The sequence below is a fragment of the Fukomys damarensis genome, unplaced genomic scaffold (genome assembly GCF_012274545.1).
Source record: "Fukomys damarensis isolate Sample0158 unplaced genomic scaffold, DMR_v1.0_HiC HiC_scaffold_15, whole genome shotgun sequence".
In the NCBI taxonomy this organism is placed as follows: domain Eukaryota; kingdom Metazoa; phylum Chordata; class Mammalia; order Rodentia; family Bathyergidae; genus Fukomys; species Fukomys damarensis.
In genome coordinates this window covers 34,392,861-34,407,330 of record NW_022900927.1, presented here as the reverse complement: position 1 = coordinate 34,407,330, position 14,470 = coordinate 34,392,861, and the positions used below count along the sequence as shown (strand labels likewise).

The window sequence follows — 14,470 nt, the reverse complement described above, 5'->3', positions numbered from 1 at the left end:
AAAAAAAAAAAAAAAAAAAAAAAAAGCATATGGGGAGGACAGCTGGCAATCAAGAGGCCTTAGGGGCCTTTGGCCAGACATGGTTGAGAGGGCTGAGGGGCAAATAGGAAGAGAGGCAGGAGAATGACATGATTTCATTCTCCTGAGTACACTTTTCATGATGTAGAGAGCTCCTCCTCAACAAACTCAGCAGATGTCTGCATGCACTTACATCCAGCATCCAGGCTTTTTCCCTTCCAAAGGCATCTGGAATATCGGTATGCCTCTCTCTCCAAACCAGGAAGTCCCACCCCGCTCCAAAAGAATCTGAAAATGAGTGTTCACTCCCTGACATGGTTTAAGCTCGTGCGTCTCTATGGTGTGATCCACAGACCCACAGGCCTCTACATCTTGAATAACTTGAGTTATTTATTTTAAATGCATATTCCTTAGCCCCACTTCAGATCTGCTGTATCAGAATCTCTGGTGTAGAGCCCAGGCAGCTGCATTAAAATATGCTTCCTTGTCATTTTGTGTACAGTGAAGTTGGAGAGGTACTGGATCATTTATAAGTGTTTGTATGTTTGTTTGTTGCAGCACTGGGGATAGAACCCAAAACCTTTTCACTTCTCCAGCCCCTTTTTATCTTTTTATTTTGAGAGAGGGTCTCACTCAGTTACTAAGTTGCCCAGGCTGTTCAAACTTGGACTCCTTCTGCCTCAGCCTCCCAGAGTGCTGGGATTACAGACGTGTCATCACTGGGATGCTTATTTTTTAAAGCCCTTTTCTCACTCCTAGAGTAAAGGCTTTGGCAACCACTAACTTATTACTAACAAGTAGCAACAATTAAGAAAGAGTAGATTCAAAACCTTAGCTTCGCCAGTTGCTCCAGAATTATAAAGCGGGGCTTTCCACAGCAGTCTGGCCAGAAGAGTTGAATTAGAGCCACTCTAGACATAACCAATGATCTGACAAATTTTCTGGTTGGTTTGTTTGGTCTGGCTGAAGAGGAAGAGCACTGGGGGAAATCTGATGAGGCCTAAGCCTTTTCAAGAACCCTGTGAGACCATCCCTGGTTACCTGTGTAAAAAATCCCCAGTGCTTTTTTAATTCCTGATGTTTTCTCAAGACAGGAAAAGGGGTAGTGGGCACAAGAGTATAACTTTTGTGTTTTAGGCAGCAGAGCGAAGGTTCCAAGCCATGATCCTCTAAGCAGGGAGGGAGGCTTCAGAGGCTGGGTCCTTCCCGGCTGCCCTAGCGCCCACACCCTCTGTCCAGGTCAGTGCTGACTCACTGAACTCAGAGTGGGCTGACTCACAGTCTGAACACCGGTCTGTTTCCAAGTTCTCCCAGTTGGGCACTTGCCTCTGCCACTCCCTGGCTGCCCCATGCCTATGCCAGGGTTTCTGGGAAGAGTAGGAAGTTCAGGGATGGTGGAAACTATTTGGCAGATGCCCTGAGTCCAGGGACAGGGCACCTGCTCCTGCCTGAGAGCAGAGAGAACAGGTAAATTAATCGGGTAGGGCAATGCTGCAGGCACAAAAACCTCATCACTTGACTCCCTTACATAAAATCACCTGTAAGGAGATGTATTCATAAGCTTCGGTGTGCATTAGGTATTGTTAATGCCAGTCATTAGTTAAAGTTAAAAATGCAGATCTCCAGATGTTACTCTTAGAGAATCCAATTCAGGAGGTCAGGAATAGAGTCCAGGAAACAGTGTATTTAACAAATTCCAGTGACCACGCAGATGGTCACTAGATCACATGCAGGGAAACAATGGGCTTAAAGCAATTGAGTATCTCTCCACCCTCTTCTCCCTCCTGCTTCAGAGAAGGCTTACACCTTGATGTTACAGGTTCAAATTAAAAATAAAAAATTTTTGTTTATATAAAAATAGAAATATAACAATTGAATCTCAGATAAAGCCCTTGAATTGCTGTTACCAGTGATTTATCAGAGGGGTTGCAATATTAGTCTCTGTTATTTTGCTTATCAGAGAAATTGTTGTGGAAAAGTCTAATCATCTCAATGCCCTGGAAAAAGTCACTCATTCCATGTCAGGTGCACAATTCTAGATCTTTGCTAAATCAAATGATGACCTTAGTTAAGTGCTTGTATTATAGTATCAGCCTGAATAAAATAATTGTATCTCATATTTCGTAGGCGCCAAGAGAAAAAAATCATTCTTTCATAATTACTTAACCAGAAGCACAAAGATGGATAATGGGAATATAGATATAGATATAGATATAGATATAGATATAGATATATATCCCTCTGAAAGAAATATTAGCAAAATGATGCTAAGTGTATTATGCATTTGCTCCATTAAATAAAGCTTTACTGAATGCCAGGCACTATGCTGGGCACTGGGAATACAACTACTGGTGTAAGCAAGAGTGGGTATGATCCTTGTCCTCAGGGATCAGTAAAAGTCACTGTAAATCTTTACTTACATTAATTATTTTAAGAGATAAGCACACATATATTTAAAAATATGTACAGCTAAACTTCATATCTCCACATTACATTTCCATCTCTCTAGAGTAGTTTCCTTCTGTGCCTGATAATTTTTAAGAGTGGTCAAAAGACAGTAAATTTAGAGATAAAACACACTTTACTTTTGTTAAACCCTCATAATCTTTTTTTGGTATGGGGGATCGAACTCAGGACCTTGCACTTGCAAGGCAGATGCAGTGCCACTGAGCTAAATCCCTGGCCGCCTAAACCCTGGTAATCTTAACATTTCATGAACTTGTTCTATCACTAAAGGAGTGATGGGGCACCACTGGAATTCAGTGATTTTTATGGTTCATAGACATCAGTGCAGCCAAGCAATCCCCCAGCTGTCAAGTGGTTGTTCAGTTACAAGTTCTGACTTTAGATGCACTGGCTGAAAGCTCTATTTGAGTTTCTGGCATAGATAGAACATTTCATTGGTGATCTTCTCTTCTCTCCTTAAGTAAAATCAATTGAACTCTATAACATTTCTACCCTGAGGCCTACCAGGGGTTTTTCTGATGCCTTCTGTGGCTGTGGGGCTCCTTAGTCTTGAAATCTCCAACTGTTCTGTGTTACAGGAAAATGGCCAAGGAGACAGTGGAATTCACAGATGTGCCAGCTTTTCCTGTTGGCTGAACTTTCAGAGGCTGAGTCAGTTACCCCTATAGTCTCACATGATGAGCCCAGAACAGACAGAATGTCATCTTGTGAGTGAAACTTGATTCACCTATGTGCACTTGCTCTGCACAGGAAAGACAGTGTAAGGCAGTACTAACCTCCTTGAGTTAATACCACAGATGGACAGTCTCCAGTGTTTGAAGTTTACCCACAGTTCTGTTTTATGAGTTTAAATCTGTCCACCTTGGTGTTTCTCAAAGTGTGACCACAGATCATAATTACTGAATTATCAAGGGTACCTATGTAAATTGTAGGTTCCCTGGCAGCCTAGGAAATTTAAGACACTGAAGTTTTAAGAACTGGGGAATATACATTCTGACAAGCTCCCCAGAAGCTCTGCAGGATGTTTGGCTCAAACTCAGAATTTTGAAATGCCTAGCAGTAGGCCAGTTTTTCCCAAACTCAGCCGCACATTGGAATCACTCACTGGGGATAGTTTTAAAGTACTGATATCTGTCTGCCACCCTCAGACCTTGGGTTTCCATACTATCCAGATGTATAGCAAAGTTTAGGAACTACTGCCCTAGGGCATATCATTCAATTCTTCCAATATTATCTGCAAATTATCTCAGGTCTATACTTACAGGGAAAATGAAATTCTGGGTCAATAGCACAGGTGAGGAGTTAAGCATAGTAATTTTGTGAATGTTATTTCTCATGTATCACTGTTTAGAAGGTAGTAAACTACTGAACAAGATACTAATTTAGGTGCAGGGATGTTGCTGACCAGAGATGTTTTACTCATATCAGAAAACTAAGGGAACGCCTCTGTCTCTGTTCAGCATTGCTACCCGAGGCACTCATTTACTCCACCAATCCTCTTTCAGCTGGTGCACTGTGAGCTGCGATTCATTGTTTGGTTCTTAAATCATTTTAATGGTTTGCAACCACCATATTAATGAGATGGAATAAAGAACACAACAGGATGGGATAAGATAGGATAGGAAAAGCTAATAATCATTTTATGGATGGCATATCTTTTCGCTGTGCTGTACCTCGTGGTAGGAGTTGCTTGATATACTGCCCTACATAATGCTGTCATAATATGATCCCATCCCTCTCTCCATCTTGTCTTGCCTCTCCTTGACTTTTTTCCAGTTGACAGGGATGTCTAAAACTCTCCCATTATATTTAATAGACAGCTTTAGTTGAAGGCTGGCTTTGTTGTGTGCATTTAGAAAACACAGGGATGAAAAGGAGGCAGGCACACTGCAGGCTTCCTGAAAAGTCATCCCTCTAAGAAGGGCTCAGATGCTGAATGCACAGCTTTCTTTTTCAGAAAGAACTGGCATCAAACCCATTCTGCCTTCAGATTTTGAGATGAAGACCTTTTAGTCCTGCAAACAGAGCCTCACTTGATTGTCTACTTGAAAGGCAAAAAACACCTGCCTCAGCTTCAACCAAGAAAAAAATACAGCAACTATACCAAAGACATAATCTATGATGACCAGAATGTGTTTGTCAATAGAATTAATTCATCCTTTGGCTTGAGGGCAAAAAAATTGGCCTTCAAGTAGCAGATCCCATTCCATCAAACCATAACTCAAATTGCAAGTCAATGCAAACATATTTCTGTATTGACAAATACAGATATTTTGCTCTGATTAGAAATAGTAAAGAAGGCTGGGCGTGGTGGTGCACACCTGTAATCCCAGCACTCGGGAGGCTGAGACAGGAGGATCGCTGTGAGTTCAAGACCAACCTGGGCTACACAGTGAGTTCCAGGGCAGTCTGAACTACATAGTGAGACCCTGAATCAAAAAACCAAAAAATAAATAAATAGTAAAGAAGATATTTTGGGGGATAAGCAATATGAAGATTGCTGAGCAGAGTGAGCCAGCCAGAAGGAAAAGAAATAGCAAGAAAAGTTACAGACATATGTGATGGTGGGACAAAATAGCCATGCAGCCATGGGTATGGATAGGACCCAAAGGAACATAACATGTAGACAGATATGGGAAGAAGACAAGTTGATGGGAGACCAGCCAAGTGATAACACTGTCAAACTGTAGCACATCAGTAACTGTAATTTTCATAGCCTTAGAGCTGAGTTAATGACCCTATTCTGAAAAAAGTATTGGCCTTTGGTTAATATTACTTGAAGTGCTGATGAGGATAATATTCCATTTCAAAAAAACTCTCTTTGAATAGATTTGACCAACAATCTAGGCTTTTTTTTTTTTTTTCAAATAACCAGGTGAGGTTACTTTGTACAAAGTATGTGACCGTGCAGGGAATGACAAAAGTTATCCTGCCTATATACTCCTAGAGGATGGATTAATACCTGATCCATCCTTATTTTTCACAGCAGCTAGAAATCTTTCAATAAATTCAGGCTGAAAAGTTACCAGCGTTACTGGTCCTTTTCAATCAATAGAACTCCTAGTGGGCACAGTGGTGCCTGCCTATAATCCCACCTATTCAAGAAGCTGAGATAAGAGGACTGTAATTCAAGGCCTGCCTCCACAACTTAGAGTCTCTCTCAAAATAAAATTAATTAGAAGGTGGAGATATAGCTCAGTGATAGAGCACTTCCTTAGCATGTATGAGGCCCTACGTTCAATCCCTGGTACCTGGATGGGTGGAGGACAGTGTCCTACAGGGAGAGAAGAGGCTAACTCTTGCATTGGTATTTGCACTAAATAAGCCTTCACTCTGTATATTTGCTTTCTACTTAGAAGCCAAGAATGAATTTGCTAGCACAGTTTGATCCATGCTCTTAAATAAAAAATAACTAGAGACAAAGTTATTCTTTTGCCAAATTACAGAAATTGCAGCGAGTATATAAGTGGGATCATTTTTGAAAATTACACTATAAACCCTAAGAACATAACTGTTAGACAATTGATATGGAATATCTGAGAATAGGCTTCCAGTTAAAGAACAGCTGCAGCAACTCCTTAAACACAACACAAAGACAGGTCAAATGCATCTGTTAACTTCTCTTTTTTCACATGTTTTATTTATATATGTTAGCGATACATGAAAATTGCATTTGTTTGGGGGAACTGGCACATATACATAACACACTGTCATCATGTTACGTCCCCTTCCCCCACCCATTTCCTCTCCTCTCCACAAAGGCTATCTCCCTGTTTCCTATCATCTCTCTTTTATTTTGCACTTTATTCTTCTGTTAACTTCCTGAAATAATATTTAATCACATCCTGCAAGTCTTTTTTGAAAAAAAGAAAAGAAATAACAGATTATTTAGCTCATACAACAACTCTGAGTTATACTAAGAAGAAAGAAGTGAATTAATTACCAGGCTCTTTTTTTTTTCAACCTCTGTAGAGGGCACCATTCTCCAGGCCTGGGCAGAACCCTTCTAAGCCAGCACCAGTAATCTGAGTATCATCTTAAACTAGTCTCCCATATGGTAAATATTGGCTTTGTAATAGTTTATCTGTTTACTTCAAATACTGAATAAACAGAACCTTCATTGGTTAGTGCAGTGATTTTCAAACATTTTGGTATGTCAGAGTTTCCTACAGAACTCAGTAAGCATTCAGCTGCCAGAATCCAGTTCCATTAAATCACCCATGAGGATTTAAAAGGATGCTGAAACCTGACTTCACCCTAAAACAACTGAATCAGAATCTCGGGATAAACTACTTGAGACAGGAACCTTTATATTTCTTTAGTATCCCTCCATAGCTTTCCATTGTAGACTGAAAATATGGTAATGTATTAGTGCTAATCTAAGTTTGTATAATCTAGCTGTTTTTATTTTGTATAAGGTTTTATGACAGCAGATGAAAGGAAATTATTTGACCATCACAAATCTCCTCATCTAAAATACTGGGTTCCATTCATCTGGTTTGGAAATCTCGCAGCTAAAGCCCGGGATGAAGGTAGAATCAGAGACAGTGTTGATCTACAATCATTAATGACTGTAAGTACATCACAAATCATCAGTAAGATATTAGCTATCTCCCACAAGGGACCTGGATATAACAGGTCTGCCAGGAAAAGTCTGTTTGGTTCATTCTCCTTCCAAAGGAACAGAAAGATCAAGCTGCTAGTGTCAGAATGTACAATGTGCAGGACACAATGCATAGGTTGAACTCAGATTGCTTGGTAGTAATTGCTAGGAAGCTATGTTTTATACAGAACGCTTTAATAGGCTCTGCAAGTACTGTTCCTTGATTGATTAACCTCAGACTGCCAAGATCTTTGAAGAGTACAATGCCCACACAGCATATATTTCATCCCAGGTTCAGGATTTTAAAATAAAATCTGCACAGAAAGAAAAAACCTCCTCAGCTATTTCCCAAAAATTGGATTCTCCCAAGTTTAAATCAACATTTCAGGTGCTTCATTGAACAAGAATATTTTCCCTAAACAAAAGAACCCTGAATTGGAGCTGAGGATGTTAAGGGAGTGGTAGAACATTTGCCTGGCATATATGATGCTCTTAGTTTGATCCCTGGCAAAGAAAGAAAAAGGAGGGAGAAAGAATGAAAGAGAGAGAGAGGAGAGAAGGGGTGAAGCGGGGGAGAAAGAAGAAAGGAAGGAAGGAAGGGGAAAGGGGAAAAGCAAGAAAGAGAGAGAGGAAATAGGAAAAAGAAAGAGAAAGGAATGAAAGAAAGCTGAATTCATCTAAGAAACAAATTCCAAAAGGGGTACATATATTTGTGCCATGACAGTCTACTGCCTGAGCTAGGCTAAAAGGCTAAATGGTTTTAGCCTGATGGCTAAAACAGCACCCAAATTAAGCTGAATTTTTCATCCCAATCTTAGGTAATAATTACATTCAATAGAGGAAAAGAATCAGTGAGTCTCAGTCCTTCTGATGCAAGGAGAGATAGATTTTCTATAAATATGCATAGTCTGAAGTCCCCATTTGTAAGGGGAGGGAGTTTAAGACATATCTAATCTCTTCCATAAGATCTGTATAAGCATGTTTCTAAGAGAGAAAAATGCTCTCCAAATTTTTCTATTAAAAGAGCTATAAATTGCTTATTTTAAATATTAATCATTGCATTCTTGTCACCATTTTTTTGCCAATATAAAAGGTGGAAATTATGGATTCAATAGAGTAATATTTCTATAACATCCAGTCTTAATAGTTTAAAAAGAAAAGTACTGTATTATATCTAAATGTTCATACTCTTTTGCACACTGTTCAGTGATGCTCATTGCATGTCATTTTTAGAACTTTCTTTTGTAGTAGCCTTAGGAGGCACTTTTCTAGTCTTAGAAAGTCTGTACCATCATTTTGGACATTGCCTCAATCCCAGTCAGTATTTATTACCATGCCCATCATTTCAGTAAATCCCCTTTTATCTGTTTCTGGCATAGGAAATGAATCGATACCGCTCTTGGTGCAGCCTCTTGTTCGGTTATGACTGGGTCGGAATCCCGCTGGTTTACACCCAGGTATCAGATGCTGTGCATGCAACATGTTATTTCTCCTTGCCCTCCTAGCACTCAAGCTGCCTGTGGACAGCAGCACCAAGCACTCATGCCAGTTTCTCTCTGTTCCAGGTTGTCACTCTTGCTGTCTACACCTTCTTCCTCGCCTGCCTCATTGGACGCCAGTTTTTGGATCCCACCAAAGGCTACGCAGGGCATGACTTAGATCTTTACATTCCAGTCTTTACTCTCCTCCAGTTCTTCTTCTATGCGGGATGGCTGAAGGTAGCCAACAGTCCCCATGCCTGAGGCCCACTCTTGTAATCTATCGTGTTCCAAATTCTCCATGCTGACCCTTACTAAGTCTTTAGCAAATCGCTCATGAGTGAGTCAAAGGTAGATTTGACATGCAATAGCTCAGAAATGTGATTACTTTTCTGTCAAGAATGAAAATTACAGAGATGTAGTCAAACTGTATTGCAGCAGACTGAAGCAGTTCATTATGCAAGCAAATTAGAAGAACACTCTTTTATAGCTATTGATTCCTTTAAAGTCTCCATGTGCTCCCATTAGCATTGCAGAAATGTAGTTAAAGTAATATCTGTAACTGCATTGATATTTTCCATGCCACAATAAGCAACTAAGGGAGTAAAAGACAGTAAGGAAGAAGCCTTGGGTATCAAATTTAAGCATTAATATTGTAGTAGAATCTTGGTTCTGCCTGGTCCTGTAAATTGTTACTTGCAGGACTCTGCAATCTTACTAGCTGTCCCACAACATTAAATGCGTCCCATTTTCAAAACAAGAAAAGAGACTCAGAAAAGAATCCATCAGAATCAACACTAAAAACACCAGGATTAATAATGATTATTGGGTTGCCTGGAATTTAAAAACAGGTCAGAACATCAAGAATAGTTTATACAATTATCAAGGTAGAATTTTGTTTCCCAGCCACCACCACCACCACCTCCCTGCTCCTCTCAACCCCAAACCCAGTTACATGTATAAACACCAGAAGCCTGACTCTTCCATCACTTCTAGAAGGGAAGTATGTAGTGGGGAAGAAGAGTTAGAGGCCATGGCTTTGCCAACTGAAATCTAATGACAGTTTGAAGACAACTAACAAAATAGAATTTCTAAACGGAAGGCCTTGCCATGGGCTGTCTTGCCTTCATGCTGTGGCCACATTGTCCTTTCAGAAGCCTTTCCTTTTATTAGCTTGAATCTTCATCTTGAAAAGTAAATATGTTGGCATTTTAAATTATACTCTAGAGACTAAAGGCATATCCTTTACAAATGGCAAAGAATTTTTAACCAGATGACAATAATTACTAATTATTTTTACTCACGAGAAAGAAAAAGTAGGACAGATTACTGACTCTCATTTCCCACTTGAGGAAAAAGTAGCCTTGCCCTTTATAAACATAGTATCACCACAGTTGGCTCAAATGCTCAGCATGTTAACTTTCCCCTCTTCTTTGAGTTGTGTTAAGCTTTTAATTATTTGCTTTATGTCCATGTAAGGTGCTCAGTCAAAAAAAAAAAAAAAAGGTCCTAAGCCAGTTGTAGTTAGTTGTTCCTTTCTTCCACCGTGTTTCTAAAATATTAATATCCTTTTCCTTCATAAAATATTTTGAAAAGGTAAAATATGAACGACAAAGTTGTAGCTCTACTAGGAGATAGGAAACTTTATAGATGTGAGTTTCCCAAACAAATGAGCTGTGTCTTCACTTTTAAAGAGCTGTTCTATCCTGGCAGTTCAGGTACAGTGGACCCTTGACTTATGAACCAATTCATTCTCGAGGGCTGGTTGTAACTCAAGTTGGTCAATTGAAGCTCAGGCTCTTCTACACAGCCTTCCAATCCTCTCTCCTGTGTACAGGCAGATCTCAGTGTCCTTAGAGAGACATTAGCCCAGGATTTAATTAACCTCACACAGGAATGGATGTTGTAATGTTCTTTCCAGAACTCTTTAAGAGTTAAATCTGTATCTGAGACCTTCTAGAACCACAAGTGGCCTGCATTTGAGTCATAACTCAAGACTTAGTTCTTAAGTTAAAACTAAAGTTCCAGTCGTAACCCAAGTTGTTCATAGTCAGGCCAGACGTATCTGGAAGGTCCACTGCATTTACAAATCTTTGCAAAGTATGGCAGAACCTTCTTTACTTTCTGAACAGTCTAGTACTCAGTTACTTGCTCCACAATCTTTGTGAGATCATCAATTCACAAATGTCGGTGTCATTTTAATAACTGAACATAAGATTATAGTAATACACACAGGACTCATACCATAAAAGTGAAAATTTAGATATAACATTTAATCTAAGCAAAATTCCAAGGGGGAATAAAAGGTAGGTTCTTTCAGCTCACAATGAAGGACTGGCATAGTTATCCCCCTGGGGCTCACTGCTGTGGGGCACAGCCCTGCCTGGAGCTGTCCCTTAGAACAAGCAGAGGCACCTTGTCTCTCTCTCAGTGGCTCAGCAACTCAGGCCACACTTTCAAAACCCCTTGAGAGCTTTAACTAATTACTGATATGTGGTTCAGCTTCCACAGATTAAATTGGAACCACTAGGGAAAGGGCCCAGGTATCTGGTTTTTGGTTGTTAAGTTTTTTGTTTTTTGTTCTTTTTTTGAAGAGTTCCTCAAGTGATTTTCAGGTACAGCCAAGGTTGAAAATAACTGCTTTAAGTGACTTGACTTAAATCCTAAAAGCTAAGAGAGTAGAGTTTCTACCAAATGATCTCAGAATCTATAATTTGGGAATCACTCAAATGATAACTTTATTATTTACAAATAAGTTTTTTCCACCTAGATCTAATGTAAAATATCCCACTCAAACACCCACACAAGCACACACACACACACACACACAGATACAGAGATAATAAAAATTAAAGGAAATTATTCAAAGCAGTGAATGACAGGATGATAGGCTAACATTTAAAGCTCTCATCAAGAAGACTATTCAGTGCAAGAACATAAGAAGTTTATTTAATATTGACCAAATATGAGAAAAGTATGTAAAAAATTTTAAAAACAAATGTGTGATAAGAAGCTACCTAAACTTTTCCCAATTGGAAAATTAACTGGATAAAAATAAATTCTTTCGGGTAAAATAAACCTTGACTTCCAGCCTGATGAATTACTAACTGTATGACTTATTAACTTAGCAGTTATGTCTAATAATTGTAACATTACCTTATGTTTTCTTTAATTGTGATTTAAGTCTTTCTTTACTGTTTAGCCTTGTCTTACCATCTGGGCATCATTTATGGTGAAAGCATCAAGGCTCACTTGCTAATAAATATCTGCCTATAGAACAACACTCTCTCCTCTAGTGACACAGTGTGAAAGTGACACAATAAGAAGAGAATAAAACGACCATCATCCCCAGGCCCTGGTCAGCATGATGACTTCTTTTGTGTTCTCAACTGCAGGTAGCCGAGCAACTTATCAACCCTTTTGGAGAAGACGATGATGATTTTGAAACTAACTGGTGCATTGATAGAAATTTGCAGGTTAGAGGAAATTTTCTCTCCTTTACAAACATTAACAGTAAACCATTTGTGATGCTTCCAATTGAACTGACTGGATTCAGGCCCCAAGCATCAGAGCTTTTAGCTACAAATGAAAGAGGATTAGCTCTGTAGCATGTTGTCCTCTTGGAGGCTCACCTGTCCTGGATCTAAGTTCCTGTAAAATTTAAGTAGAATTTCAAGTCAGTTTTCTCTGTTTCTCCACTAGTTTTACTCAGCCTCTTCCTTCTAGGACAGTGAAATATTTTAGCTCATTATTTTACCTGTTTTCTGTTGCTGCCCAGAGGGGTTTATGTGACATAAAATGGCACCCAGGTACAATCCTAAACTCATAGCACATAGATTCTAGCAATCAGATGTCCAACAGCTGGACACTGGGTCTGGGCCACATTGGACTGTTTCTCAAATCTGCCTGAAATGCACCCCATTACCCCAAAGTACTGTTCCATTGAGCTTTCCATGAAGAACTGGCACAAGGGAATTTTCCTTCTGGGCAAGACTCACTTCACCTCCTCACTTCACCTTCCATTTGTTTTAGGTTCAAACATTTCACTGTATATCACATTGTCAGTCTATTAGGGGAGAAGGGTAATGCCTAGAAGACTCACTCTGTTTGTTACAAGTTGAGTCTGAGAGAATTAATAATTTATTCCTATGTCACTTTGTCCAAGCCAAGAGGAAAGATCACTATATATTCAAATAGTATGGGCTTGATGATGTGCTTTTTTAAATAAACCCGAAACTAGGGAATATAAAAAGTGGTTGTGTTTTTATGGGGTTAACGAGGTGAAATAATGAGAATCTTCACCTTCCTGCCCTGGAGTGAAGTGGTTGTTGTCAGGTAGCCACTAAAACAGTGCTGTAGCTGTGAGTACAAAAGAAAGGGGGCCTCACTTGCCTCCAGGTGAGATGCAGGCCCACACTGAGGGGTGCGGCTCTATGCACACAGTGTGAGCAGCTCTGCAGCCCCACTTTCACTATGGTCCAGGGCTCTTGAACAGTGAACAACAGGTACAACTCCACAGCAGCCCCGGTGTGGCGAGTGGGTATTGTAGGCATTTATTTGTATACTTCTTCAGTTAGATTCTGTCTTGTCACCCTCCAACTCCTGTCTACCTACTGGAAATTCCTCTCTTCTGTCTAACTCACATCTGAGCTATTCTAACAATATGACAATGATTTTAGGTCTCTCTTTTAGCTGTGGATGAAATGCACATGAGCTTACCTAAAATGAAGAAGGATATTTACTGGGATGATTCTGCCGCTCGACCACCATACACACTGGCTGCTGCTGATTACTGTATACCCTCATTTCTGGGGTCAACAACCCAAATGGGGTAAGGATTTTTTTTAATCTTCAATATTTAGCAAATAACTCAATCACTATCTACCCTTTTTTGGGGGGGGGCGGAGGGCCTTCTCACTGTATTTAGTACACAAGTCAGACCCTATCCAGTGGTTTTAATGTAACCATCTGTCCCTATATACTGTAACCCTTAAATGCATTGAGTTCTGATGTCATTTATGCACAGCTCTAGAATAATTTTATTAGATTTGATAATGCATCTGATTTTGGAGAAATACATGAATGGGAAGAAATGTATTTGTGGGAAACAGATTCCACGGTTTCTAAGTAACCTAAAGAAGAGAGCATAGGTAAATTTAGCAAGTAATAAACCTCTCCCTAACCCCCCAAAAATCAGTAGAAAAGGGAAAATTTTTGTGGAATTTTTATGGCAAAATTGATTGTTCCTGAGGCTGCTCAAAGATTGTGAAGTGGGTTCGAGTGCTGTAGCTGTCATTGTGACCATCTTTCCCCGCCTTCTGGAGCATTCTGCCTCCTGACTCGCTGACTCAGGTATTTAGCTTCATCCTGTTCCTGTAAAGCTAAACTCTACCTGATGTCTCCTGGTGCTCATAAGTAGCGGTTTTAGGGGCTTTGAGGCAAAACACCCCCAAAATCCAAAGCCCAGGGTGACACAAAGTAGAACTTCAGGAGTTGTGGCAAGTGATGCAAAAGACTTGGGAGCCAGGAGGTTTGTCACAGCGCTCCACCAGGCGCTTGCTTCTGCTGCAGGGTGGCTCCTCCCTCTAGAGCTCTTCCAAGGTAGTTACTCATCCTGCCCCTGGCCTGTTGCTCCGTCTCCATGAGTAGCAATTTCTCGTTGCATAAGGTGGATGAGGACACATTTTAAAGTTTTTATGAGTCTATCTTTCCATTATTCACCATATCTTTAGATGTTATGAAGACACTCACAAAAGAAGACTTCCAGAACTGCTTTAGAAAGAATACACTAAGCTCATTCTAAGAGGGAGTGTTTTGAGTGTCTCTTACTGTAATGGTTTTCTTCATTTAAACATTCACTATATATTTTGATCACCCCTTTTAAATGCTCATGTTCTCTAGAAAG

At 39.8% G+C, this 14,470-nt stretch overlaps 1 protein-coding gene across 1 annotated transcript in view; it reads left to right on the top strand.

The window, feature by feature from the left end:
• The window catches only part of Best3 (bestrophin 3), a 34,029-nt gene that overhangs the window by 6,573 nt on the left and 12,986 nt on the right, over positions 1 to 14,470 (top strand). The window contains exons 4-8 of the mRNA XM_010644194.1: positions 6,903 to 7,057; positions 8,467 to 8,544; positions 8,653 to 8,805; positions 11,961 to 12,041; positions 13,245 to 13,396. Of these exons, the coding sequence (XP_010642496.1) occupies positions 6,903 to 7,057; positions 8,467 to 8,544; positions 8,653 to 8,805; positions 11,961 to 12,041; positions 13,245 to 13,396 (619 nt within the window). The remainder of the gene's footprint in view (positions 1 to 6,902; positions 7,058 to 8,466; positions 8,545 to 8,652; positions 8,806 to 11,960; positions 12,042 to 13,244; positions 13,397 to 14,470) is intronic.